At 38.0% G+C, this 27468-nt stretch overlaps 2 protein-coding genes across 2 annotated transcripts; both read left to right on the top strand.

The window, feature by feature from the left end:
• The first annotated feature begins 1489 nt into the window (after positions 1–1489).
• Positions 1490–10082, top strand: LOC149088989 (uncharacterized). The gene is made up of 5 exons (XM_089251170.1): positions 1490–1620; positions 4148–4298; positions 9327–9469; positions 9696–9813; positions 9904–10082. The coding sequence occupies exons 1-5, from the start codon at positions 1590–1592 to the stop codon at positions 10040–10042; spliced, it is 582 nt and encodes a 193-aa protein (XP_089107296.1). The 5' UTR covers positions 1490–1589; the 3' UTR covers positions 10043–10082.
• A 7008-nt stretch (positions 10083–17090) lies between these two features.
• On the top strand, positions 17091–22627 carry LOC149088988 (uncharacterized). The gene is made up of 5 exons (XM_089253269.1): positions 17091–17200; positions 19121–19271; positions 20627–20769; positions 20947–21055; positions 22346–22627. Exons 1-5 carry the CDS (start codon positions 17167–17169, stop codon positions 22467–22469), a joined length of 561 nt encoding a protein of 186 aa, XP_089109395.1. The 5' UTR covers positions 17091–17166; the 3' UTR covers positions 22470–22627.
• The last annotated feature ends 4841 nt before the right edge of the window (positions 22628–27468 follow it).

The following is a 27468-nucleotide window of genomic DNA, read 5'->3' as shown; positions in this document are numbered from 1 at the left end:
GAAATCAAGAATTGTGAAATTACTTTTTAACTGTTAAATTGTATTATCCTAATTACAACTATGAATATGAAAAAATTCATCTCACATTATCATTCATCAAATATTTACGACGATAAATAAAGTCATCTTAAGGAGGGAGCACATTATTATTATTATTATTTTCTTCCAGTATAAGTGCATTTGATGCCTTCTGGGGTTATTGTAAATAAATAAATGTTTCATTTCGTAGAATTCATTTTAATCCACTGCAATTTGCAGTAGTGCTTCATTTCCCGCCACTAGGTGATTTTTTAGTGATTTGTTGGCAACTTTATTTTCCTTTGGCACTTTTTTTTTTTTCGCGGTGATTGGCGATGTCCGGTATTTTCCAATATTTAGTATTCCAATTTCCAGCATTTTTCTCGAGGAAATGTGGCCTGCCTACCATGAGAAAAATATTAGGATTTTTTTTGATATGCCTAGCGTTTCTCACGAAGAAAAGAAATCAATTGAATTCTATATTTTTTTTAATCTATATTATTGTTACCTTCATGAGCGTTCGAAACCATGTTGGTTACCTTGGGAACGGTTTGTTTGTCCCTCAAACTCTTCACTGAAGGAAATATCATGTGATCCAAAAAGCTTGTAACCGTGAACTTTTACCGATGATGGAGCTGTTAGTTTAACTTCACTTTTACTTATTAAACTTTTACCGGTGAATATGCATAATGCCCAAGCATCGTTGGTAAATTTGAAAAATACTGAAAACACTTTTGCCGGCGATTATGCATAATAACCAAATGTCGTAAGTAAATTTGAAAAATACTAAAAAAATTATCATCATTACCGGAGATTATGCATAATACCCAAACGTCGTTGATAAATTTGATGAATACTGAAAACACGTTTACCAGCAATTGTGAATAATAACCAAGTGTCGTCGGTACATTTTATAAGTACTTGAAATTTATCGCCTTTATCTGTGATTATGAATAATACCTTAGCGTAATTGATGAATTGGATAAATATGAAAAAATTCCAAATAAGTCTAGTATGTGTAATGAATATAGTAGGAGCCCGATATAATGGTAACAAATTTTACGATCGCACCCCCATGTAATGATACAATACATGTATGAATTATCACGCATAGTATAACACATATTATGATCTATCATGTTAACAATGACGCGACGATTGGGTATTATGCATAATCACTGATAAAAATGATATTCTTTAGTACTTATTAAATTTACCAACGACGCTTGGGTATTGTGCATTATCACTGGTAAAAGTGATAAATTTAGCGAAATTTATCACATTTACAGTAACGGATATACCTCAAAAATCGATTTGATTATCTGAAATATGGTCCGGATAATGGAGAGAAGGGACGTTAAAAGAATTGCTCGTCATCACACACGTGCAAGATCTCGCCCTACCTCTTTGTAATGCAGAATTTCTTGCAAAAGAAAATTTATTCGCTTATCAGCTTGAGAAATATACCATACCGAAAAATAGAGATATGGATAAGAAAATTATTTTCACAGACACATCCCCGAAAAGACCAGTTTTTACAGTTGCAACTCCTCTCTCTCCTTGAATTTGACATGTTTGCGCTTGCTTTCGGCCTAGCGATAGGTCAGTATGAAAATTATTTTATACATTATAAACCATATGTACATGCAAGTTCACCGATTCAATTTTCGGTTGTATTGTTAGTTGTGACATCTATTTAAAAATCAGTGATACCGTTAGAGGGCGTTATTTATCTCCGCTTTATTTTTGATATTTTAATTATAAATTTTAGTTTTGGGGTAACTGATATTTATTTATTTATTTATATTCACAAAAATCTGGTTTCACTTAAAGCACGATAAAAATCAAAAGAAAAGGAGCAAATAATGGCATACATTGGGGGGGGGGGGGGTTATGCTCCAAACGAAGTGATTTTTGGTGTGTGTGCTTTGTCGAGACATCATAATGAAGGAATGTAATGAGGATCGTAATCACCCTTGATAAGGTAAAGGGCATAAATTTTTTTTTCTTGAAAAGTGCAGCAAAGTTTTCCAGGGAGGGAGGAGTATAAATACTTTGCACCACTTTCAAGAACTCATACATGAAGCCCTGCAGTCTACACCTGCTGCCTCTGTGGTGGTCAAGTGGTCATAGCGACGGACTCGCATCGCGAGGACCCGGGTCAGAACCCCACCAATGCGTTAGAATTGCCGATGAGTAATGTGTACGTAGCGCACACAGTGGTGGTCGGCTGAAGTTGTTTTTCTGCGGTTTCCAACTTCGAGGTGAGAATGCGAGCCGATCTCCCCGTTAAAAGGTCTCGCCGCAGAGAAGCAACAGGCCCACACACAACGGTAGAATTATTCAATCATTGCACTTCACTCATAATTAGGAAAACTGGTGGCAGATGGCAGCACTACACACATAACAAGCAGTACACAGAAACAAACTCCACGTTAGATTCACAACACGTACACGCACATTCCGGCATGTGGCAATTCGTTAGAAATTCCGAAGAGAAATGTGTACGATGTGCATGTGCGGTTACGTAGTAGTAGTATTCTACTCCTGTAGCAATGCAAGCTAGTACAAAATATAAAAGGGGTAAAAAATTATATGGAAGAGCGAAGAAATTTCATCGAATCAATGATCCCTTTTGGGCTAATGTAACGAGCCTTCACACGATAAGGCCATCAAAAAATACAACCTAACATACTAAAGAAATCAAAAGAAATTTGAATTCCTAAGAATGTGGATCAAAACTTAATCAGGTATCAGTTGGGTTAAGAATATACATTCCGCAAATCATCCATTCCGCAAATAACGTCGTCCCATTTGTAGTCCACGAGGTCTTCCCTTTTTCGGGCCACTTCCAACACTTAATTCCTCCCGTCGTTGTATAGACACTCTCGTAGTTTTTCCGTCAAAACTCAAGATGACACCGATATAACAATTGGGGTCATATTTAAGAAAGTGGAGCAAAGTACCCGCTTTTTGCGGAGCAATGTTGCCCCGGTACACATTTTCACTCACTGACAAGCAAATAATGGTCAAAATGGAAAAGCACAATTTGGTTTGTAATCAGCTATAAAAATTTCTATCGAGATAGCATGGGCACTTTTCGCGGTTGTGTTCGATCGAGGCTGCACAAACAACTGTTTGGAGACAAAAATTTCTGTAAGAACTGACAGAAACTAAGTTCACTGACAACAGCGAGATAACCTCGTTGCAACTATGTGAGGATCAACAGAGTACGTCTATATGCCTTCTATTGGTAGCTAAGTTGAGAGGCTACGTCAGACAAACCGTCTGATGTGACGTCATGATCGAAGTTTTTATATTTTTGTAGCAAAGTAACCCCTTCTGACGGTACTGTATACTGTAAAATGTGAATTAAGCCCCCGAATACTTTCAATGTAATGCTTCTGTCACGTGGTAAGTTATTCCTTTTGAGGTTTTTTGCTTCGTTAATTTTCGCGTGAGTGGAGTTAGGAGAAAATCTGCCATACATTTTTTTATACAAAACGCCAGATTCTAGAGGCCCACCATGCAGCTGGAGCCCATTAGCTTTTCCTGGGTTGGCCTATCCTTGAGTCATTCTCACGGATACAAAATCTCTGATCCAACGACCAATCCGGTCCCCGAAACAATTTAAATTAATTTTAACAAGTGTTATTCGTTTGTATTCGACCCTCGAAGACGTTCTATGCAACCGCCCGAGAAGAAGTTACTCAGTTTTTATACGGCCCTTTAAAAGTAGTAAAATAAAATAAATATAATCCCAGAACTATAATAAAAAATAATTCCAGAATTGATGAAAAAGAAATAATTTATTCAAGAATAATTTAAATAGTAATTTATAAAAGTTATTCCATAATCAATGAAGGTCCTCCATAAATTGAGACTCTCGGACCAGTTCTGCTAACCCACTTCCTCAGACTCCACTAGTGTCGATGACAACATAGGAAGTGCAAAAACCGAGTGTGTGCGTGTCAACATAGAACCAGCTCTTGCAGTGCGTAAGTGAGCAACAGAGGAAAACACTGAAAACACCTGTGTGTGTGTGTGTGTGTGTGTGTGCTCTATTGGGGGGACTAACGCAAAATTCAACTCATGCGACTTTATTTAAACTGAATATATAATTTTGTAGGTGCTGTATGCGTGCTGGGAGCACCACCACCTCAGGAAAAATGTGATTTTATTGGTCTCAGTGAAAAATGCGGACAGATGATGTACTCACCAGGAGTGTCATTTGATGACAACAGGGTCGGAACAGTCGAACATTTGAATAAAGAGTGCAGGTAATTAAATAACCTCTCCTATGTTTTTTCCCGCTCCTTGTTTCAATCAAATGCATTTTTCTTTCCCCGCATGCACACAAGTGCAAACGTGAGTTTAGGAGAAAACGTTTAAAAAGGGATTATTCCAGTTTATTTATTTATTTTTTCGACTCTTGCGAGTACAGGATTCAGGATTTACTTGCAAAAACAGGTTTTAGAGATTCAACAACAATAGAGGATGTAGTATGTGGAGATTACATACATAGGGGATGTCAAATCAGTGAATATTCGTCTTTACATTAAGCAGCAGTTTCTGGCGGTAAGGCACTGGAAAAAAGTACAAACACGGAAAAACCGCTATATCTTTTAAAAACTTGTGCTCGTAAGTGGATGAAAATTCTATAGTGACAATTGCGAGTGGAACTAAACATTTTCCACTAGAAATAATTTCGATGACTGCTGCACTTTTTCAGAAAAAAAAAATATTAAAATTATGGAAAACATTAAAATAATGGAAGTGTCCATGGCCCTCATACTTTTTTCACTTTTTATCGATAAACTCGATCAGGGTATCGATGGGATTGTTAGCAAATTCGCAGATTGACGTGAAGCTAATGGGGGTAATCGGGAATCAAAGCGATAGGGAGTTGCTCCAGAGCAACTTAAACAGGATTGCAGCATGGGCAAATGAATGGAGAATGACGTTTAGCGTTGACAAGTGCATGGTCGCTCACTTTGGTTCGAACAACCCACGGTTCTCTTACGAGTTGAATGGTGTCACTATCCCGAATGCAACTAGGGTCAATGATTTGGGAATTGAAGAGACTTAATTTTTTAATATGTTTACATTGGATGAGCGCAGGTGTCGGGGAGATATGATCGAAGTGTTCAAAATTTTCAACGTGATGGATAGGATGGACCATGATCTTTTAGTACACCGCCAATCGACTGCTTTTACAACGGGACACCAGTATCGATTGGTGGCCGCTGTGGTGGTCGAGTGGTCATAGTGACGGACTCGCATCGCGGGGACCCGGGTTTGAGCCCCATCGTCGCCACAGTGGTGGTCGGCTGAAGTTGGTTTTCTGTGGTTCCCAACTTCGAGGCGCAAATGCGAGTCGATTTCCCCGTTAAAAAGTCTCGCCACAGAGAGCAACAGGCCAACAAACAGTACAAATATACAGTCACTACACATCACTCACTTCACTTCTGAGATATAGATGGCAGCACTGAAAAATTATACACAACACTAGATACACACTCAGACTGTTAGGTACACACACACTTACACTTCCGGCACAACTCAGTAGGTAGTAAATTGCCTATGGCGATAGACCTGAGTTGTGCTCGGTTTGAAAAAAAAAAATCAACTAAATGATCTTTTTCACCTTCTTAAGGAATGCACATTCTTTGCCCTTCAAAGACATACTCATATCTCTAAATACCTTCGCCATATTTACACCCGATCAAACTTTCATCTAATTTTTAGTAACCCCTCTTCTTCTATTTGTCTACATTTTTTTCGATTTGTCGAGGATATATCAAAAATTATATTTCTCTTGGGGCAGTAGTTTTGACGCCCTCCCCCTTTTTGTTTGCTCCCCTCTCTGCCCAGGTAAAAAAACATTTTATTTATTTATTTTTCAATCTATCTGGATCCGAGACTATATATTATGCATCTATATATATATATATATTTTTTTTTTGTGTTTAAACCTTATGCATTTGTTTGTTTTGTATATGTATCTCCTATAATCTAATTAATATTTGTACTTGCCATCCACTGGTGTATTGATAGGCACGATTGTGCAAATCATTAAAAGTTCAGTTCAGTACATATGTTGTCTTTGGCATCTTCACAATTTCAGAAAAAAAAATTGATTTCACAGAGCATGACTAATCGAAACAGTCTCGGCTGTTACGTCAATATGAGAATTATGAAAATTTCTTTCTTCGACATCAGAAACCACGCGTGTCCTTATACTTTTCATCTTTACTATAATTTCAACAATTTTTCTGAAAAACTGCAGCACTCAATAAAATTATTTTTAGTGGGAAATGATTAGTTATACTTGAGTTGTCACTCTAAAATTTTCATGCACCTAGAAGCAAAAGTTCTCAAGATATAGCGGGTTTTCGGTTGTCTTTAAACTTTTTTCTAGCTCCTGTATTCTTATCAGTTGTTTCTGATTAAAACAAGCCTCGTTTTTATTAAGAATTGTTTATTTAACTTCGTGGGTTACGTTACGTAGAAGCTATGGGTGCTCGAACAACCTCAGTATTTTTTGCATGCGTTCGAACATACCGCCCACGTGTCTGAAATACTGTCGACGCCCCAGAATTTAATTCCCTCCACTTAAACTGGGCTTTTAGATTCTGGCGCCATGCATAAATCAGTGACGTGGAATGAAACATATAGCGAATGAAAAATTAAAAGTGAGAAATTTATTCTAAAGCTTAATATTTTTCCGAAAAAAAAGAACAATTGGGTTTCATATAATGGACAAATAACCTGCTAGTGAACAATATAATGTCAAATTGTGTCATAGGCGTAATCTTTTATCCTGAACCTATTATCATGAGCCTGAGCCCATTTAGTATTTGCCTGCATCTGGATAATACCTATAGAAATATTGTGTTTGAACCCCCTCTCCCCACAATATTTATGAGCCCTTCAAATATTTTCAATAACTTCACGAGTCTTTGCATATTGTACTTCATGCTATTTCTAATTTGATAACGCACTAGTCAGTTTCACATTCTCTCACGCTGCGGAATTATTCTAATATACGACCCCTCAAGAAACGAGGTAGAGGAGAAAAAAGATTTCGAGCAAAAAACATGTTTTTATCTACTCACGCAGAAACTACTCAAGGTTATTTTCTTATCTCAATCGACGCACACACTTGGCAAGTGAAAGAATGGTGCGTGTTCTGTATTTCTTCCATAGAACTTCCCACGTTAGAGGCCTTTCACACGGAGCGGATGCGGGTCCGGAAGAAGTTTTAACAATTGGAATATACTCAGCCTTTCAGACGAGCCGAAATATCTCCGCACCTAGGAAATGTTCATGCGGATCCGGACGTCGTCCGCATGTGCCAAAACCTAAGTGCGGGCTCCGCATCCGCACATAGAAGTTTTGACAATAGGTTTATTCGGAGCTATTCACACGATGCGGATGCGGAGCGAATTCGTCCGCATCTTTGGCTACTTTTTAACGGAATTTTGCACGGAATTTTTTTAATTATTTTGTCATAAATACCCTTAAAAACACCATATGAGGGTCCCTGTTCATCAAAAAAATATTATGTACCCACATACGTCTATCCCTCCGTTTCCTTCTGAGATGGAGATATAACTGCCTTTTGTCCATACTTTACAATTTCATACAATAAAACCTGTCAACAACGGCCACTGACGGGACCAAAATTATAAGCCATTACGAATATTTAATTGACTACATACTTTAATAACCTTTAAATTTAATTAATTTTTTTTTCTTTTTAAATATTTGAAATTATTTAAAAAATATAAATATTTAAAATTATTTTAAATAGTTATTATTTTTTAAATTTTTAATCTTTTAATTTTTTAAACTTTGAAAAAATTATTCTTTTATTAAACAACGTTATCCACGTACGGCGTTCACTCAGGGCCGGATTAAGACGATTGCAGGCCCTAAGCACTTGAATAGTTTTGGTGCCCCCTGATACTTACAAGTATATTTTACTCGATATTGAGTCTATAAACTAAAAAAAAAAGTGAAATTTTATATTTCAGAAGTGACTAACCCAAGTATGGGATTTCACTATAAAAGGTTTATGAAAGTTATTTTATAAAACTGGAAAAAAGCAACCAATTAATTTATCGGTTGCATTCGAGCAAATGCAACCGATCGGCTTATTGGTTGCATTTTTGAGAATTATTATAAAATTTTTATAGTGCAATCTGGGCTTAAGGCCGGGATCACACTATAAAGTTTTATAAAATATCTTTTATAAAAGTTGAAAATTCAACCAATAGGAGCATCTTATTGGTTGAATTTTTCACGTTTTATCAAACAGCTTCTACAAAACTTTTACAAAAGTTTGATAAATCCCTTTTATACAACTTAAAAAATCCAATCAATAAAGATCATAGGTTACATTCGAGCAAATGCAACTGGTAAGCTTATTGGTTAAATTTTTCAAGTTTTATAAAAGGACTTTTAGAAAACTTTTATAGCGTAATACCGGCCTAGGGCTGGTATTACCCTATAAAACTTTGATTAAAAATTCTTTTATTAAACTTGAAAAATGTAACCATTAAACACATCTGTTACATTCGAAAGAACTTAACTGATCCGACTACTGGTTGCATTTTTCAAGTTTTATAAACGAACTTTTATAAAACTTTTATAGTGTAATCCCGGCCTAAGACATAATTGTGATGTGAATATTTCTAAGCACACAGACATTTTGAAAGTCTCCACCTCTCCTCTTTTTTTCTACTTACAAATTCTTTGATGTCTCCTGAATTTTTTTTTTTTTGGAACATCGAATGTTTTGAATGTTTTTGGATTGGATTTTTCGAACATTGGATGTGTTTTTGGAATTTTTCTTTCATATTTTTCAGAAAAGACAGATTTTTTTTTCAAAATCTTTTGAAAATATTTGAAGACGTTTTCTCCCATTGACTACTTGTGAGGATCGGAATGAAGGCATCTTTATTCCCATATTCTATGGGGTTCTAGATTAAACCACCAAAGAATGCCTCTAGGCTGCCTATGGGCACTGAATCAAGATTGAAGGAGAAAAATAATTACGAAAATTGCGAAAAATAGTTTTTATGCACGAATTTCAAACTAAAGATGCGGGCGATTCGTCCGCATCTTTACTGCTCGTGTGAAAGGGTATGCGGACCCGCGTCCGCTCCGTGTGAAAGGGGCCTAATATAACGTCAGGAACACTGAACGGTTTAATTAATCGATTGATTAAATAATGAACATGAAAATAATCAGTTACCGTACTTTCATCAGTTTAAATGCCATGTTTTTCTTGATCAATGTAGTGAGGGCGAGAAACATGCTAAATGTTCATTGGATTTCATATCATCATGTTTCCGGAATGGACGAGGAGCTTCGTTGCGACCACTCAAGGAGAATTACGAACAGTTCCACAGAATTTGTGCGCTCACCGATGAAGAGAAGACAGGTTGAGAAGACATAGTTGAGAATTTTGACTTTATCTCTAAATTCACTTTTTTTTCTTATAAGTAATTCATCAAGTAATTTTGAAGATAAATCGTCGTTATTATTATTTTGACGGGATTGTTGCTTGTTGGGAAATTTGGCTTGAAAAGATATTGGATGTGGAGAAGTTAAGCTTTTCTGAAATTTTTGGCTGTCTCGATTCTGACAGATTTTTTCTACTTTTACAGAGATATTGAAGATAGCGGAACACGTGAGAGGAAAGAAGGATGAACTGAGCCAAAAATGTGGCGAAGCAAACCCTTTCATCTTCGAAACCGATCTGCAAGCATTGAAAGCCGCATGCGAGTGAGTACCTCATCATAATTCATCATAATATGATTCGTATTGATCAATATCAGTATTTCTGATATCAATTCAATATAATTCCATTTGCAGTCACTTTGATAAAGTCTTTAACTGTTACTGGAGCTCGATAGAAGGATATTGCGGAGACAAAGCGATGCGTATAATCCAGAAAGTCATCCTCAACAAAGAGTATCTCAAGCCGATGGCATGTAGAAAAGAAATCGATTAAAAATTCGATTCATCGCAATAAACTTACTTAATGGAATGCATTTACGTCTTTCTTCTTCTTTCTTTTGGTATGTTTTGCCGCATTTATTCAAGTACGCTTTCAATCTATTGGTCACATTCAATCTTGATACAGAGTTTGAATTAAATCGTTTTTCCTAAAATATAGCATAACTTAATTTTATGTTCAATATTGAGGTATTTTAAATAAAAAAAATCAATAAGGTAAATTCTCCCACATAAAATCACAAAATTTACAGACGTTTCCTCGAGGACGATGTCTGGCTAACTGATACAAAGCTTTAATTCTACGGTGGTGCTGCTTAATAAAGCACGTATAAATGGACAAATGCGCATAAATCGCATGATTTTCTTTTAATAATACGGTAATAAATGCTTTAGAGCATGCTTGCCCGGTATGCAAGAGGGCCTGGTTCGAGTCCCGGCGGAGACAAGATGACTTTTCTTTCCGAGTTCACCTCAGCATAATATCCAGAAAATAAAATGTTTCCTTAATAAATTCTTTACTATAATAATATAAAAATTTGAATTTCTTGATGCAAATTAAATGCCGTTGTTCATTATATGCGGTCTTTTTTGCCGATAAAGTCATTTTAGTCACTTTATTTGATTTATTTCGTTTTAAAATTTTATAATCAAATAAATTTTTTTGTACAAAAAAAAAATATTATTTTATATATATATATATAATTTTTTTTAAATTGAAATTTTAAAAGAAATTAGAAAAATTAAAAGAGGAATTTCGTCCCTAATTAAAAATCTAAAATTAGTCAAATACAAATACAAATACAAATACAACGCCACAACAGGCAAAATGCCCAACGAGGTGGCTGATAAAAAGATGCCCATAAAAATATGGTTGTCATATGTTTCAAAAATACAGCAACCCAATTAAAAATGCAATTAACACAAATTACAACCACTAATTATAATTTTCCGCACTGTTGGCGTTTGATAAAAAAGGCATCAAGTTGCAATTCACCTCGCTTATAGAATCATATCCGATTTACGATACAGGGGGACAGACTTCTGCAGACGCGTTCTTAGGATAGAGTGGCCAGATGATGCGACTGAGACATCGGGACAAATCCTGATGAAAACCGGGATATAACGCAAATTCACCGATAAAAACCGGAACAACTTGAAAAACAATATTCGCAAGGCATTACAGAGTGTGGAATTGTAAAGCAACGGATAAAATTACCTATTGGCAATAAAAGTCTGGGTCCCGAACGGTTTGGGTTAGTGTTCTTCAACTTTATCTCATTGTGCATCGCTAAAATTAATCGAAATTTTCACGAACCACCATAATTGGTAGAAATAATTTCGAGCCGGTGAAAAAAAATATATTAGAAGGAAAAAATTTCCTAACCATCTGACTTATTATATTTCCTATTTCCATACTTCACTATTATAAATATGAGAAACTGATTTTTAAGCTAGCACCACTGCTGCAACCTATTGAATAAAATCAAAACTATCTGCTATAATTCTCAAAATAGGATGATTCTTGGTTTTAAGCAGAATGAATATGAACAGCATGTGCTATGAAACTATAATATCTTTATTTGTGCTCAGATGACAAAATGTTATGTGTCACTTTTTTTTTAAATATCACGATGGCGAATTTGTAAATAATATTTTGGCAACATGCGATACTTTGTTTCAAACCGAGCACAACTCGTGTCTATCACCATCTATGGGGGATTTACTACCTAGTGAGTTGTGCCGGAAGTGTAACTGTGTGTGTACCTAACAGTCTGAGTGCGTATGCAGTGTCGTGTTTGATTTTTCAGTGCTGACATCTATATGTCAGAAGTGAAGTGAGGGATGTGTTATGAGATTGAATAACATTTGTACTGTTTGTAGGTCTGTTGCTCTCTGTGGCGAGACTTTTTAACTGAGAGATCGGCTCGCATTCGCGCCTTGAAGTTGGGAACCACAGGAAACCAACTTCAGCCGACCACCACTGTGGCGACGGTGGAGTTCGAACCCGGGACCTCGCGACGCGATTCCGTCACAATGACCACTCGACCAACACAGCGGCGACACGCGATACTTGGCTTTTTGACTTATTGCAATTTACTCCCGTTGTTCCTCCATAAACTAAAAAAGAAAGATTAAATTTTCCCACCTTCCAAAATTTTAAAGAACAAAACTCCGGAATGCGACCAGCTCAATTTTTCGGGAGAAGTGACATATTTTTGCCATCTGAGCGCAGATTTATATTCTGCATAGAGGTGTGTATTTTCTGCGCCAAGATACCGGCTAAGGCTTGTGTTTAAAAATATAATTTAGAGTCAATCATAAAACATATTAACCGGTATTTTGGCGCATAAAATTTACACCGGTATGCAATATAAAAACAAATAATATTTTGTATCGTAACACATTTTGTTCGTTTTTATGTTGCATCGGTTTGAAACCAACAACTAAATTTACTTCATAAATTATAACATATAGTTTAGTTTTTATTTAATAGGCGGCAGCAGGAGCCCCAAATTTTTGCGATTTTTTTTCCTTGATATTTTTGTGTCGAGGAGAAATGAAGCAAAAATATTTCTTACAATATTTAAAATCAATCGCAGAATTTTTATCCCTTTGGATTATTGAATTTTGCCCAATCTCGAGGCATTGTAGTGTCACGCTTTAAGTACCATGTGTAGTTTTTGTCTTTGAGATTTTTCGTTCCACCCAAGGTAGAGTCTAGGCCTCTAGAGGCCCACTACTTGGGAATCACTGCCCCAAAATGGAGCCACGACTGGTCCTTTTCAACTGTTTGTATTCATCCGAAAAATTCAAAATAATTCTTTTTAATACTACCTCTAGTAAAATAGTGCATCATACACTCATTGCCATAAAAATTTGCGCACCAAGAAATAATTGTGGGATCGAAACGAAAGTAGGCCTGAAGGTACATGTCGGGCAGATATGCAAATGATAAGAAATGCAGCGTGATTGCGCATTGCGTAATGCCACTAGAGGGCGTTGAGAGCTTGCTGGAGTGTATTTAATCGTTTGCAAAGGAAATGCTGAGGTAGACATGCCGTTACGCCGCCGTCGAAGACCATATGAGCAGTTGTCAGAGTTCGATAGGGGAAGAATCATCGGGATGATGGAAGCTGGGTGGTCAGCTCGGCGAGTAGCTCGTCAACTAGGCCGTTCTGATTTTACTGTGAGGAGGTGTTGGGACCAGTGGACAGAAGAGACGTCATTTACACGGCGACCAGGTTCAGGACGCTCTCGACAGACCAGTCGTCGAGAAGACCGTCACATCATCCGAAACGCACGCGTAGAGCCAACTGCCTCATTGGCCGCTATCCAGACACAGGCAGCAGCTTCACTACGGGCCCCTGTGTCTTCCCGAACCATCGCAAGGCGCCTGGCTGAAGGACGACATCTGGTATCGCGGCGCCCATTACGTGTGCTGCCAATGACACCCACCCACCAACGCCTCCGTTTAGAGTGGTGTCGAGCACGACGGGATTGGACTGCAACGGAATGGAATCAGGTCGTCTTCAGCGACGAATCGAGATTCAACTTGAGTAGTGATGACAATCGTGTTCGTGTGTGGAGGCCCCGTGGTGAACGCTTCAATCCTGCCTTCGCTTTACAGCGACACACCGCTCCCACAGCTGGTGTCATGGTATGGGGTGCCATTGCTTACGATACACGGTCACCCCTAATATTGATCCATGGCACAATAACAGCCCAGCGGTACGTCCATAACATCCTTCAGCCACATGTGTTGCCACTCATGGCAGGGCTCCCAGGAGCCATTTTTCCACAAGACAATGCTAGGCCACACACAGCAAGGATGTCACAAGACTGCCTCCGCCCCATTACCACCCTTCCCTGGCCTGCTCTATCCCCAGATTTTTCACCAATTGAGCATATCTGGGATCATTTGGGACGGCAAGTTGGACACCCTACGAGGTTGGTCGAACAGGAGGCGCATTTACAGCAACTGTGGAACGAGATGTCTCAGGACATCATACGGAACTTGTATGCCTCAATGCTCGCTCGTATCGCATCGTGCATTCGCGCGAGAGGGGGTCCAACAGAGGACTAAAACTTCTGTTCATCTGTACTTTTTTCTGCAATAAATGATCCTTTTTCCTGGATTTTCTAATCACTTACTTATATCAACGTAGTACCTACATGTGTAAAATTTCGTTTCATTTTGACGACTTCTTCTGGGTGCGCAAATTTTTATGGCAATGAGTGTATAATGTTAGTTTAATAATTATAATCAATAGGTAAATATTACTACTACATTTAGTTGGAATAACTTATTAAATTAATTATTACATTAACAATGTTTTAGGTCTGAATTCCTATTGCACCAATCGGCAATCCATGAATAAACTAATACGTCTATTTCCTATTGATTAGAAAAGGAAATACGGGAGCGGAAATATATAGCGGAAAGTAGCGGTATTAGTAGCTTCAGTAGCGGAAAAATGTACAATACAAATACAACGCCACAACAGGCAAATTGCCCAACGAGGTGGCTGACTTAAGAACATCATGGATCCCCGAGCCATTTTTTGGAGGCCTACCTACTACTGCTACACCACACATGCACCCCGCCCACACCCCTCCCCGCGGAACCCCCAACGAATCGGTACATGCGGGAATGTGCGTGTACGTGTAGTGAAACCTGACGTGAAGTTTTTTGTTTCTCTGTAATGCTTGTTATGCGTAGTGCTGCCATCTGCCACCAGTTTTTTTTCATAAATCATGATAATATCACAATAAATTAGCCTAAATGATAATTCAGCGTTTCTCAAACTATGGTTCGCGACGATGGCGTAGGTGGTGCGCAGGCAGTCTTGATAATTCAATTCTAATCGAATGAAAAATTATTCAACTGTTGTAATATTGATATTAGCAATATACATATGGGTTCAAATGAAAATTCTATATTCGTACTTAAGTTTACCATACCTCGTCAAGGAAAATGAAGGAAATTTTAATCCCCTAAATACGGGATATCACTAATTGTAGCAAAAAAAACTACATTTCCGACAATGTGCTAATTACTGGTAAATTTACTACCTCTAGGTTGGTGTAATAAGTGGCGGATACAAATCGCAGTAAAGAAAAATGTATTTGACGAAAAAAAACCCTTCAAATGACAAGATGACCATATTTAATTGAGAAAAATAAAGTGTAATGGGATCGAAAATACGGGACGTCACTAATTGTCGTTGAAAACGTTGCTATATCGACAAAATCCCCCAATTGCGGTTAAAATGACTGAGAATTTGAGGAAAAAATGTCGAACCTGACAAATATATGTGAGATGAATATTTGTATATTTTGCCATAATTGTCGTAAGTTATGAAAACGCGCTGTTTGTTTACGATTTTAGAAAAATTCAAAATTCAAATAAGCATCGTCGGAAAAACGGGAAAAATGTATAAAAAAATTCAAAACAACTAAAAATAAAGGAATGCCCCGTAATACGGGACAAAAGTGGTCCGTCCAACTGTTTCAGACATTTTACTGGTCCTTGGGTCCAGAAAGGTTGAGAAACGCCGATGTAATCCAATGTTCTTCAACCACTGGTCTCCAATTCCCCAGTCTGGCTTCTTGTATTCTTCTCATGATAACTTTGGTTCCCTAGATGACTCTAAACAAAACAAAATAAATAAATAAAAGCATTGATCTAATAACACCGTTAAGCCAGGTTTTCCCTAGGAGCAGGTTTTCCACAGTGCGTGTGCAGCGTGAAAACGTTGATTGGTCAAAAAAACCTGAATTTCAGGTATTTATTTTAGCAAAGTAATTATTGTTTGGCCATTGCCTCAATTACAATACGAAACGTTCCTTTTCTGATTTATCTTCACAATTTCTCGCGCTTATCTTTCGCCCTTTATTACCGTGGAGAGAGGATAGCAATTTATATCAGCTCGTCTAACTTTTGGAGCTCAGAGAAAGGCTTATAATTAATATGCAGTAGTAACTAAGGGATTTTCTGCAGAGAAAGTTGTGCTGGACTTGTGGCACTTGGTGGTCCTCTTAATTTCCGTACATAACATAAAAAAATTACGGTACACGATACAACGCAAAATACGATGAGCATCAACAAACTGGGGTAGGTGTAGACCACACAACCTTTCCAGTCTGCGGGCTAGATATGAGATGGCTGCCGATCGCGGGCCACAAACTAATTTTCTATGCGATTTTAACTAGAACCGAGCTCGGTCTAGTCTTGTCATTGTCAACTCGGAAACTATCGATAATTATCTCATCGGATTGTTTGAATTCTTTAATTGTGGCTATGATAAGATTAGCATTTTCATCGTGAACATATGAAGGCTTTTTGAATGACCTTCGAGCTTTTTGGTTTGCACATTTGAGCCTTCTCTCTCTCTCTCTCTCTCTCTGCGTGTGTTTGAGCAAAGGCGGCTCGAGAAAAAATCTCTACCTGAACGGGACATCTTTTTGGTGCCCTCGACCACGTTCTTTTTTGGTCGATAAAGTTTTTTTTGCCCTTTCAACTCGGATTTGACACCCCTCCTAGAGTGGTGCCCCTGTGTGGCGATTTCTGAAGTGCAAAATCTATTTTATGGAGAAATTTATTTTTTCCGGGGAAAATGGCGCTACTGAGCAGAAAGAACATAACTCTTGCCAAAGTAAATGCGCTGTTATTATGCGCAAATACGCAATAACTGTATCAAATCAACTTGTAAGGCTCCCAAGTGTGAATCTACCCCCTTGGACCCTGAAGCCAATGCTATGGTCCTCATCAAGTATTGACAGTTCGTTTCATCACAGAGTCTTGACACCAACGCGTGTCGCATGGGGTCTAAGTTTGAAATCCTAGTCTATAGTTAATATTGTGAAGCCTTCACGTTTTCTCTTGATATAGCAATCATCAAGAAACATCTGCGTGATTTGAGAAAGAAAAAATATCGCTTTTCTATCCGGCATCAGACAAATCGATAAAGAAATCGTATGAGAAACGAAAGCTGTTTCAAAAGTGATATCAAAGAATTATATAAAGTTGTTTCAAACTAGTTTCAAGGTGGATTGGGTCGTAATAACTCTGACAAAAAAAAAAAAAGCAGGAGGCAAGTTGGTGATACCGATTTCACGATGAAAACATTGCAAGTCTTCGTTGCCTTTTGTGGTGAGTGGCAAAAAACTCTCTAATTGCCTATTTAGCGCTGGAATCCGGGAAAATAAAAAGTTGTTAGAAATATGGTATATATGGCTCGCTCTGGTACAGCCATGGTCACACTTGCGTGTCACGCTTGGTCCAATAGTCAGTGGTTCGCAAATATTTTGCTTCCATTATTTGCCTTTCTCTGATGCAAAGAAACAGCATAGGCTGCTCCGACTTGCTTATCGGTATGACGTGTGTACGTATTTTTTCCCCGACTTCTTCACCCCATTCCTATGCACCAAAAAATGTTCATCTCGATTATCTTTATTAGAATCTGATGCTGATTATCCGTCGGAACGCCATGCATCTTGTGAGAAAAACAATTAAAATTGTTTATTATATGAATTTCATAAAATCTAATGAAATTGATTGAATCTAAATTAATTGAATATACACTGCGTGACACTCGCTAAGGAACAGTGTTATTTCTCGTTATACGTAATGGCAGGCATCCTTTAAAGAAATGAAACTTGGCACATGTTTAACAATTATCCTGAAGTACCTTTATCATGCAAAATGGAACAGATATCGCCGCATGGAAAACAAAAGATGAGCAGAATGGATCTTTTTACAACAATTGTAAACAGTTACGAAAAGTGCTCGTTCTGCTGGAAATAGGGACAGATATGAGTTCTTCAGTATGAAGTGTGGCCTCCTTGCACACTGATGCACATTTCGCATCTGTTACACACGCTGTCCACTTAACTGCTGAAGTGAGCTTGAGTAATGTTTTGCCCCATTCGTCCTTCAGGGGGGTTTTGAGTTCGAGGAGAGTTATGTCTTTGAACAATACCTGTGCCGAGTGCATCCCAGGCGAGTTCAAAGGAATTTAGGTCCGGCGACTATGCAGGCCATCCATCTCATGCGGTCAATACCTTCACTTGCTAGTGTGCCAAACACTTCATATGTCCTATGCGGACGAGCATAGCCATCCATGAACAGAAAGTCTGGACCAACTGCACCTCGGAAAAGACGGACATGACCCAGAAGAATCTCGATGCAATACCGCTGCGATGTTACTGTGCCTCTATCAAAGGTATGAATTGAAGCTCTGCCATTGTGTATGGTACCCACCCCACACCATTACTCCTCGGCCATCACAATCGATTTCCTGGGCATTCTGCTTATCGTAACGAGTTCCCTGCTCTCTCCACAGTAGCTGATGTCCAGAATAACAACTATTGATGCTGAAGCGCGATTCGTCAGAGAACATAACTGTGGACCACTGTTGTTGATCCCAACAAATATATTCATAACACCAACGTAATTTTTCTCGACGATGTGCCCGTAGTGGAATGCATTTTACAGGTTTCCGCGCATATAAGCAAACGTTGTTTAATCACTGCGAAATGGATCTCGCACCTCTTCGCTCCACTATAAGCGCAGTGTTAGAAAGGTCTGCGGCTATCTCCAGCCAGGAGTAGCATTTCCGTTTCTTTTGCTACTAGGCTGACATATCTATTCTCTTGAGTGTGGTGATCCTCCCTCTGCCTCCAGCAAGGCTTTGTCAGCACTTTCACTTTCCTTCTTCGAACCACACAGGAACTCAGAGTCGGCTGGGAAGATGAACTGGACAAAATCCTTCAAAGCTCTCCTCAACAGTTTAGTGGACGGCGTGTACAACAGACGCCAAATGTGCATCAGTGTCCGAGGAGGTCATACTTTATACCGAAGAACTCGTATCTGTCCTTTTTTCCAGCAGAACGAACAGTTTTTGTAGCTGTTTACAATTGCTATAGGGAGCATCCTTTTTTTGCCATTTTGCGTAAAAATGATACTTCAGTTACTGTTCCTTAGAATTGTCGAGCAGTATAGTTTTATTAATGTTTAGAGAGAGTCTAAATGACCTAAAATTCCCTTTGATATTTCTTTATTATGACACAGTACTGGCATTAGCTTCATGCGGAACACTGCGTAAGAAATGTGATTTCGGTGTGGAAGTGTTCAATTGCATGGCAAAGGTTCCAAAGATCATGGATAATTCGGAAGGAAATCCTCATTTCATGAACGTGGAAGGACTGAATAACATGTGCAGGTAATGTAGTCAAATTACTTTAATATTTCACAGATTTAGAAAATTCTTCTAAGAATATCTTTGCGTACGGGACCGCCTTTAACAGGCACGGGAACCGGTGAGGAAATAATCGAGGGTCCTCCTTCCGGATCCTTGTACTTTATTACTGTATTTAGCCCCATAGAAAAGACATTATAAGACATACGTTCTGGGTTTATTGTTCTCAGAGTAGAGGGAGCACTTCGGGTGCGGAACCAGGACGATGTGGTGGGAGGAGCGAATTGTGTGAGTTCGTTCGAGTCCCGTATTATAAGGGACAGAAAATTTTGCCATTATTCGGCTCTTGGGAGGGATAACCATTTCCATCGCCTCTCTGGATCTGCGCCTGAGTGAAGGTAGACATCTTCAGCTGCGAATTGAGTGAAGGCATACATTTTCAGCTGCAGATGAGCCGAGACAAATATCTTCAGCTACAAATGAAGCCGGGGCAGACATCTTCAGCTACAAATGAAGCCGGGGCAGACATCTTCAGCTTCAAACGAAGCGAAGGCAGTCATCTTCAGTTGCGAATGCAGTAAGAGCAGGCGAGGGGGGGGGGGGATCCAGGGAGATGTGTCGGAGAAGCGACTTATTGTGTAGGTGCATAGGTTCATCAAATACATGTCATATCATGATCATAATTATATTCTAATAATTGATTTCACCCCCAGTGATCCAGGCAGAAATCTATTAGAGATTCCTATGGAATAGTGACTAGATTACCACTGGTTTAACATTAAATAGAGAATGTCCCGTAAATTCGTAAATAGTTTAAAAATTTATGAAAAATTGAAGGAATTTGTATATTTAAATGCATTTTGCTTGGAAAAGTTATCCTCGAACGGGGATTTGTTTTTCTTTTTTTTGTACAGGAAAAAAAAATTAGTTCAGATTTTTTTCGATAGAGAGAAATGTGCAAATCAGAGTCGTGTTAAGAGACTAATAGCTCATTTCTGAATTTTCCTGTTACTGGCACTTGCATAAGGTTTTCATTGTGATGTTGATGTATAAAGCATACGTATTGATGAAGTTGTTTTATCTCAGTCACGAACGCCAGCTGTAGCTTTACGAACGTTTCGGACACAAAAGAGATGGAAGATAGGTTCGGATCTGAAATTATTTGCTTTCATGCAGTGTCCTCTATCAACAAAATTTCAACAATTTTTTTTTCTATACCAAATAATCCCCCCCCCCCCCCGGGAGAACAGCTTTTTCACAAACCGCATTCAAATATACAAACATCTTCAATTTTTATGAGTTTTTAAACTATTTACGAATTTATGGGAACCCTTTACATAAAACTGATTTCAGTTGATATTGTAGTTCATGTGTTTCAGGAAGCTCATGCCCTTCGCCGATTGCGTAGCAGGAGTTGCCGGATGGTGCGATGACAAGAAAAAAAGAGATTACATGGATTGGTACGTTGCCTCATACAAAATAATGAAGAAACTTTGTAACGAGGACGATGATTTAAGAAAAGGTACCTTAAACGGAAGCCCATATGCTTATACTTGCATTATAATATACGTTTTCGTAGTTCATATCACGAAGTGAAATTAACGGCCTGTTCACATCAAATGTGAGGGCAGTTTCTCAATGTGGCATTAAATGTTATTTATATCATTTGATGATGACGTTAATTTTGAATTCCGATTAGACTATTTGGAGCAAGGAACTTGCTTGAACGGTATCAAAAGCCAACTTTCATATGATTGCTACGAAGGAACACTCTTATTGGATAGTACAGCAGACAAGGAGGATTGCCGGTAATTAATTCTTTGTTGTTTCTCTCAAATACAAATACCAACAAAAAGGCCACAACAGGCAAATTGTCCAACTAGCTAGCTGAAAAAAAGATGCCCATAAAAAAATATGGATCTCACAAATACAACCAAAATACAGCAACCCAATACAAAAGCATAAATCACAAAAAAACGAATAATTAATACTTTATAATACACTGGCCACAAAAAGATTATAGTTGTCTCATCTGAAGTATGGATAGCTTTTCGATTTATCCCACTATATCTACCGTACTTCTTTTTAAACGCGACAATTGTGTTAGAATTCACGACCTCCGGAGGTAAGCTATTCCATTTATCAACCATTAACTGGGGTCGTGAGGTCAAAATGACCCCATCAAGTATCAATGCATTTTAAAAATCAACCAAAAGAGTCTTCATAAAAGAAATGGGGTCGACACCACGACCTGGAATTGTCCATTACTAAACGATACCGGGTCCCCCTCGTCGAAGCAGTCGATTGACGGTGTATTAATAACTCATGGCCCATCCTAACCATTTCGTTGAAAATTTTGAACACTTAGATCATATCCCCCCGACACCTGCGTTCCTCCAATGTAAACATATTCAATAACTCAAGTCTCTCTTCATAACTTAAGCCCCGTGTGCCAACAAGGACAAGCGTAGATCTCATCTGCATCCATGTCTATTGTATATGTCTCTCTGTAGGTATGGTCTCTAAAACCTATTACACTCGTTACGATAAGCAGAATGCCCAGGAAATCGATTGTGATGGCCCAGGAGTAATGGTGTGGGGCGGGTACTATGCACAATGGCAGAGCTTCAATTCATACCTTTGATGGAGGCACAGTAACAACACAGCTGTACTGCATCGAGATTCTTCTGGGTCATGTCCGTCTTTTCCGAGGTGCAGTTGGTCCAGACTTTCTGTTCATGGATGGCTATGCTCGTCCGCATAGGACATATGAAGTGTTTGGCACACTAGCAAGTGAAGGTATTGACCGCATGAGATGGATGGCCTGCATTTTCGCCGGACTTAAATTCACTGAGTTCGCCTGGGATACACTCGGCACACGTATTGCTCAAAGACATAACTCTCCTCGAACCCCCATCATTCCGTTCGATTGAACGTGACGTATGGTCACCGTGCTTGCAAACGGTACTTTTTCCGGCTATAATTATCATTCGGTTATTTTAATCAGAAACCCAGAGTCCCGATAAGATCACATAAAGCAGCGTGGACTGTACATTAAATGCGCCAGCCAATGATCAATTTTTTGTTATTGTTTTTAGGTACTACAAAAGCACTGTGGACAAATGCGAGGACACTATCCGTAAGGGATGCGGAAACGATGCGGTCAACATGATTCGGCGATTGGTCAAAGCACAGCAAGACATGTACGAGAAATATTGTTGAAAAGTTCTTCATTAAGAGAACACGAGTTCTGTGGATTCCCGTGAAATAACTTCTTCGACCATGGTCTCAAGGAAACAGAAGACGAATTCTAATACATCCCGGAAAACAATTTTTTTAAGAATAATTGGAATTAATAAAATTGAACCATCCACGCTTCATCCTTTCTTTGTTTCATCACGTACATCAATTTTCCTTTAAGGTGTCCGACTACGTTGAAAACGTAATTTTAGAAGAAAATATCGACTTATACGTTTTATTCCTAGTGATTCTTGTCTTTAGTTTAGTTTATAAAACGCTCAGAAAGAACAAGTAATCCGTGAATAAAAACTTTAAACGAAGAATGCTATACTTTTGACATTTTACTTGAGTTTGAAACACAATTTCTGAAAATCTATTCACTGCATCATCACGAAATTTTAATATGATAGTCCGCTATATATTGCAGCGGTTATGAACCAAAATCTAAGAGGTACTACATTCATTTGTCTAATTACAGTGTTTTATAGACGAAATCCAGAATGAAATTTCTAAAAATTCACAGGTAAATTAACAGATTTGAGTGTAACTTATGAGCATATCGTACAATCTTTTAAATTTTGGTTCATAACCTGCACCATTATCAGTTGAATGTACTGCGAAAACAACAAGACATTCCATTCGTGGAATTTTTAGCAATCGTGTTGGGAATATCACATGAATTTTGCTTATAATTTCACATAAAAATGACTTTTTCATAGAAAATGACATAGGTAGTACAAAATTTATCATCGCTTTCACTATTTTGAGAAAACTTCTATCAAAAAATGCAATTAAAGTTCACTCCACTACCATTTTAAAGAAAAGCGACGAGAAAAGTAGTCGGATACCTTAAACTCTAACACTGCTGTTTAATTAATTGTTACTCTTTTTATTATTTCTGATCAGGAGCGTATTTACAGGGGGTTTAGCGGCCCAGGGCGGCAAATTTCGGGAAAAACCATAAATCCGCCTCTGCCCAGGGAATGAGTGATCAAGAAAGCGTGCAAGCGTGCGAGTGATGAGGAGAATAACCTAGAGTGTGCGCAAGCACATGAGCGCCAAAAAAAAAAGGGGTGCAAGCATGTTAAATGACCTAAAGATTGACCTAGTGAGCAAGGAACCAGGTCGATCAGTGGCCAAAATTGTGTGGTCATGTGACACCAAAAGAGTGACCTGGAGAGAGGCCAGATCAGTGATTGACCAAAAGCGTATGGAAGCGAAGGAGTGACATAGAAAGAGGAATGGTGAACGACGAAAATAGTGTGCAAGCATGTGAATAATCAAAAGAGTGACTTCAAGTACGACCAGATAAGTGAGCAACCTAGAGAGTATATGAGCATGGGAGAGACCAATAAGTGACCTAGACAACGAGGAACCAGGTCAGTGAATCACTAAAAGTGACCAAAAAAGGACCACGATGTTCAAGCATGCGAATGACCAAAAGAGTGGCACTTTTTAGAGTATCTAAAAAAAGTGTGTCCCACCGCTGTCTTAACAGCATCGCAGCCCCAGGGCAAAACAAAAGTGGACTTAATATACATATTTATTGTCATAAATCATTGTTCCAGATCTTATCGTGAAAGCCTCTTTGCAACTGAGGTCTGCGTATGGCCCCAGAAGGAGGGGGGGGGGGGGAAGCTGCAATGACTCTAAACGTCCTTTTATTCAAGATTTTTTTTTACCTTATTTGCCATGAAGAAATTGTGCTTTTCTTGAAACTGTTGCCCATAACCTATAAACAGGTAAAAATACAATTTCATCAGCAATTGTCTTCAAGAAAATCTTAAAAATAACTATACAGTACATTATTATTATATCACATGAGAAATATCATTGAACTGGAATTCCCTGCTGCCACCTATCAAATAAAAACACAACTATTATAATTGATTGATTGAAATTAGTAGGCCTATATATATAACTGGTTTTTAATTTACTGCAATGCATGGAAACAAAAAATATGTTGTAATATTATTGAATATTTTGTGAGCAATAATATATAAGTTAAATTATTGAATTCGCCCCTGAATGTCAACAGTTGTTTGTGTGTTGCAATAATACATCAATAAATTTGCAAAGTGAAGCCCTCTTTGGCTTTTCGTAATTCTATACAGAGGGTTTGATTTCACAACTACCAAGAGCCTAAGAGGGCCCCCTTTTTGCAATTTCTATTTGTTATTTTGCAACATGTTAAAATTTAAAACATTCAGTAATTCAACTAATATTTATTGTTTGCAAAATGTTCATTGATATTATACTGAAGACATTTTTTTCTATACGACACATTTCAAGCAGGCTGGTTTTTAGTATTTTTATATTTCATAGATGGCAGCAGAAGTTTGTGTAACGATATCATTTACTTAATGTCAGAGAAAGCGTTGAGAAAGAAGCAGGGTTTCAGGAATTTTTTCAACTTGGACATTAGGACAAGTGTTCGCATCTCCTACCTCGTTCCTTTCATATGTTCACAACAAATGGCACCACTACACCAACTATGAACAATTGTTTTCAAACCAAAACAGAACCGCTTCTAATGTGTATACATTTTTACAACGGTGCTTTTCAACAGAGGGTATTTATTATCAGGCATTGAATATTTTTCACCCATTTTCTTTGTTTGAAGATTCTCAAATTCTTTAATAAATTAAAAAACCCAGGGCCGTCTCAACGCATTGGCACCCAAACATAGCCGGAAGGGGAGGCTTTCTCGGATGCATAAGGGCTCTACGATAATGGAATCGGTTGCAAAGATGAAATGCTGCTTCAGTAAATGTCTTTTACATACTAAAATTCGAACAATTGACAACGACCACATAATTTCAGGGCTCACAACGAGGGTTTTGCCCGGGGTCCCCCTCCTGAAGCGGATTTATAGTTCTTTGGTCTGTGCGCTTTACACGCACAAATTTTGCTGCCCTTCACCAAAAAACCTCCTAGATACTACTCTCTAGGCTGAGCCCCACCCCACACCGTAAATATGCCTGTGTCTGTCACTTTTTTGGTCACTCACATGCTTCCACAATCTCAAGTCATGGGTTTTCAAAACGTAAAACTTTTGAACCTTTGATAGTTATAAGGCCACGTGTGTCTACTGCCGTCTCAACATCATAGTCCCCTCGGGGCAAAATGAAAGAGCTTAGGCACCACCTCTTAATTTACATATTTATTGTCATAAGTCATTGTGTAAGATCTTATTTTATTGTGGAAGCCTATAAGCTAGTTGTGCTCAAACCTTTGCTACCTGCAGCTCGTTCGCCTAATTCGTGGTTCATCTGCAGCTACCCAGAAAAGTTTAGTATATATTAATTTATAAAAGAACCACTTCAAAGCATAAATTGGCACATATCTCCAGCTCACCGTCAATGTTCCTAAGAACTGTGACACTTTGAGAAACACCGCTCTATGCAAATGAAGTCTCCATGCCGTGCTCTGGGTGTCCCGTAAAGTACAGATGAATGTTGATATTCAAGATTACTCACTTCTAGTGTCTAAAAAATTTCCAAAAACAAAAGAAAACATTGTTTTTACAACTTATAATTTCCTGGTATGAAATGGGAAATGGCATTTATGTACTACTGGTTTGAAAATTCAATGTGAAAAAAATGTAATTTTACTGTTTCCCTGAGTCGTTTCAGTCATCCAAGTGGTCTGATTTTGTTTAAACGACACTGCCTCACAGAGGAAACAAACGAGACAACCATAATTTTCATGGTTTACAGAAAATTCACCGACAACAGTTCGATGCGATTCAGTTTGCGAGGGAGTGAGCGGTTGAGTTACTGAGCTAGCCACTGAATCCGTGAGTGAGTGACCTATTGAGTAAGTGAATGATCTAGTGAGTGAGTGATCCTAAAGATATAGCGGAAAGTTTTAATAATGACTTTATTAGAAGAAATTTAGATGATACGGAAGAAATTTAAAATACAGAAAAAACATATTGCCCTGTTGCACAAGAGAATTCAATAATTTTATTCACTCTAATTATTTTACTCATTAACGTTAATTATATTTTACTCAGAATCTTCTAATGAAACGTTAAAAGGAATAATAACAGAAGTAAAAGATAATAAAGTAAGTGGATACGCAATGAATTAACCCCCTAAAATGCTTGAAATCATCTCCTGTTATCACTTTGATATTATAAAAAACATTGTTGATCATCAGTAAGCAATGGATTATTTTTTTATGATGAACTAGCTGTTACCAGCGACTTCACTGGTGTGGATTCTGCAATCTCAAATTTACTCAGAAATGATTCCCCCATACCACTTGAACACCTCATGGGTGATGAACTTTCAGAAATCCTGTGTCTTAGTGCTTATCTATATCTATATACTGTATATAAAATAACATGTCCCCTGACTGATTTATCATCGCCGAGCCAAAACCGCTGAAGCTATAAATATCAAATTTTGTCGATAGCTTTGTTTCACGACGTGAAGACTAAGAAAGATTTTTCCATATTCGACTCCTGGGGGGGGGGGGGGGGGGGTTCAATAATGGAGAGAGGGTCATACGCTGGAATCACGCCGAGCTGAAACCGCTGAAGCCATAAATATGCCATTAGGTCGATATTATAATATAGAACAATCGGATTTTTTAATAATTTGTGACACTACTAAGTTAAAACTAATTCACTCATTCCCTCGCAAACTGACTCGCATCGAACTGTTGATAAGTGAATTTTCCGGCTGTGAATTGTTGTCGGTGAATTTTCCGGACAAGAATTTTCATGAGCAGTATATTTATATTTTATAATTATTTGTATTTTTATTGCTCTTATTGGGTTGCTGTATATTTTGATACAGTTTAGATATATACTCAACATCCATATTTTTTTATGGGCTCTTTTTTAAAATTCTCGTTGGGCATTTTGCCTGTTGTGGCCTTTGTATATCTACTAAAATTCAAAAGACAGAACAATTTATATAGTCTAAATGTGGGCTTAGTTACACGAAAATAGAAGATACATATGAAATGA

This window comes from Pholcus phalangioides, unplaced genomic scaffold (assembly GCF_987345545.1).
Source record: "Pholcus phalangioides strain wild (caught in Gottingen) unplaced genomic scaffold, Ppha-v1.0 ptg000003l_1, whole genome shotgun sequence".
NCBI lineage: Eukaryota > Metazoa > Arthropoda > Arachnida > Araneae > Pholcidae > Pholcus > Pholcus phalangioides.
Note: the sequence above shows the minus strand (reverse complement) of the source record. Positions and strands in the feature narration are given on the sequence as shown.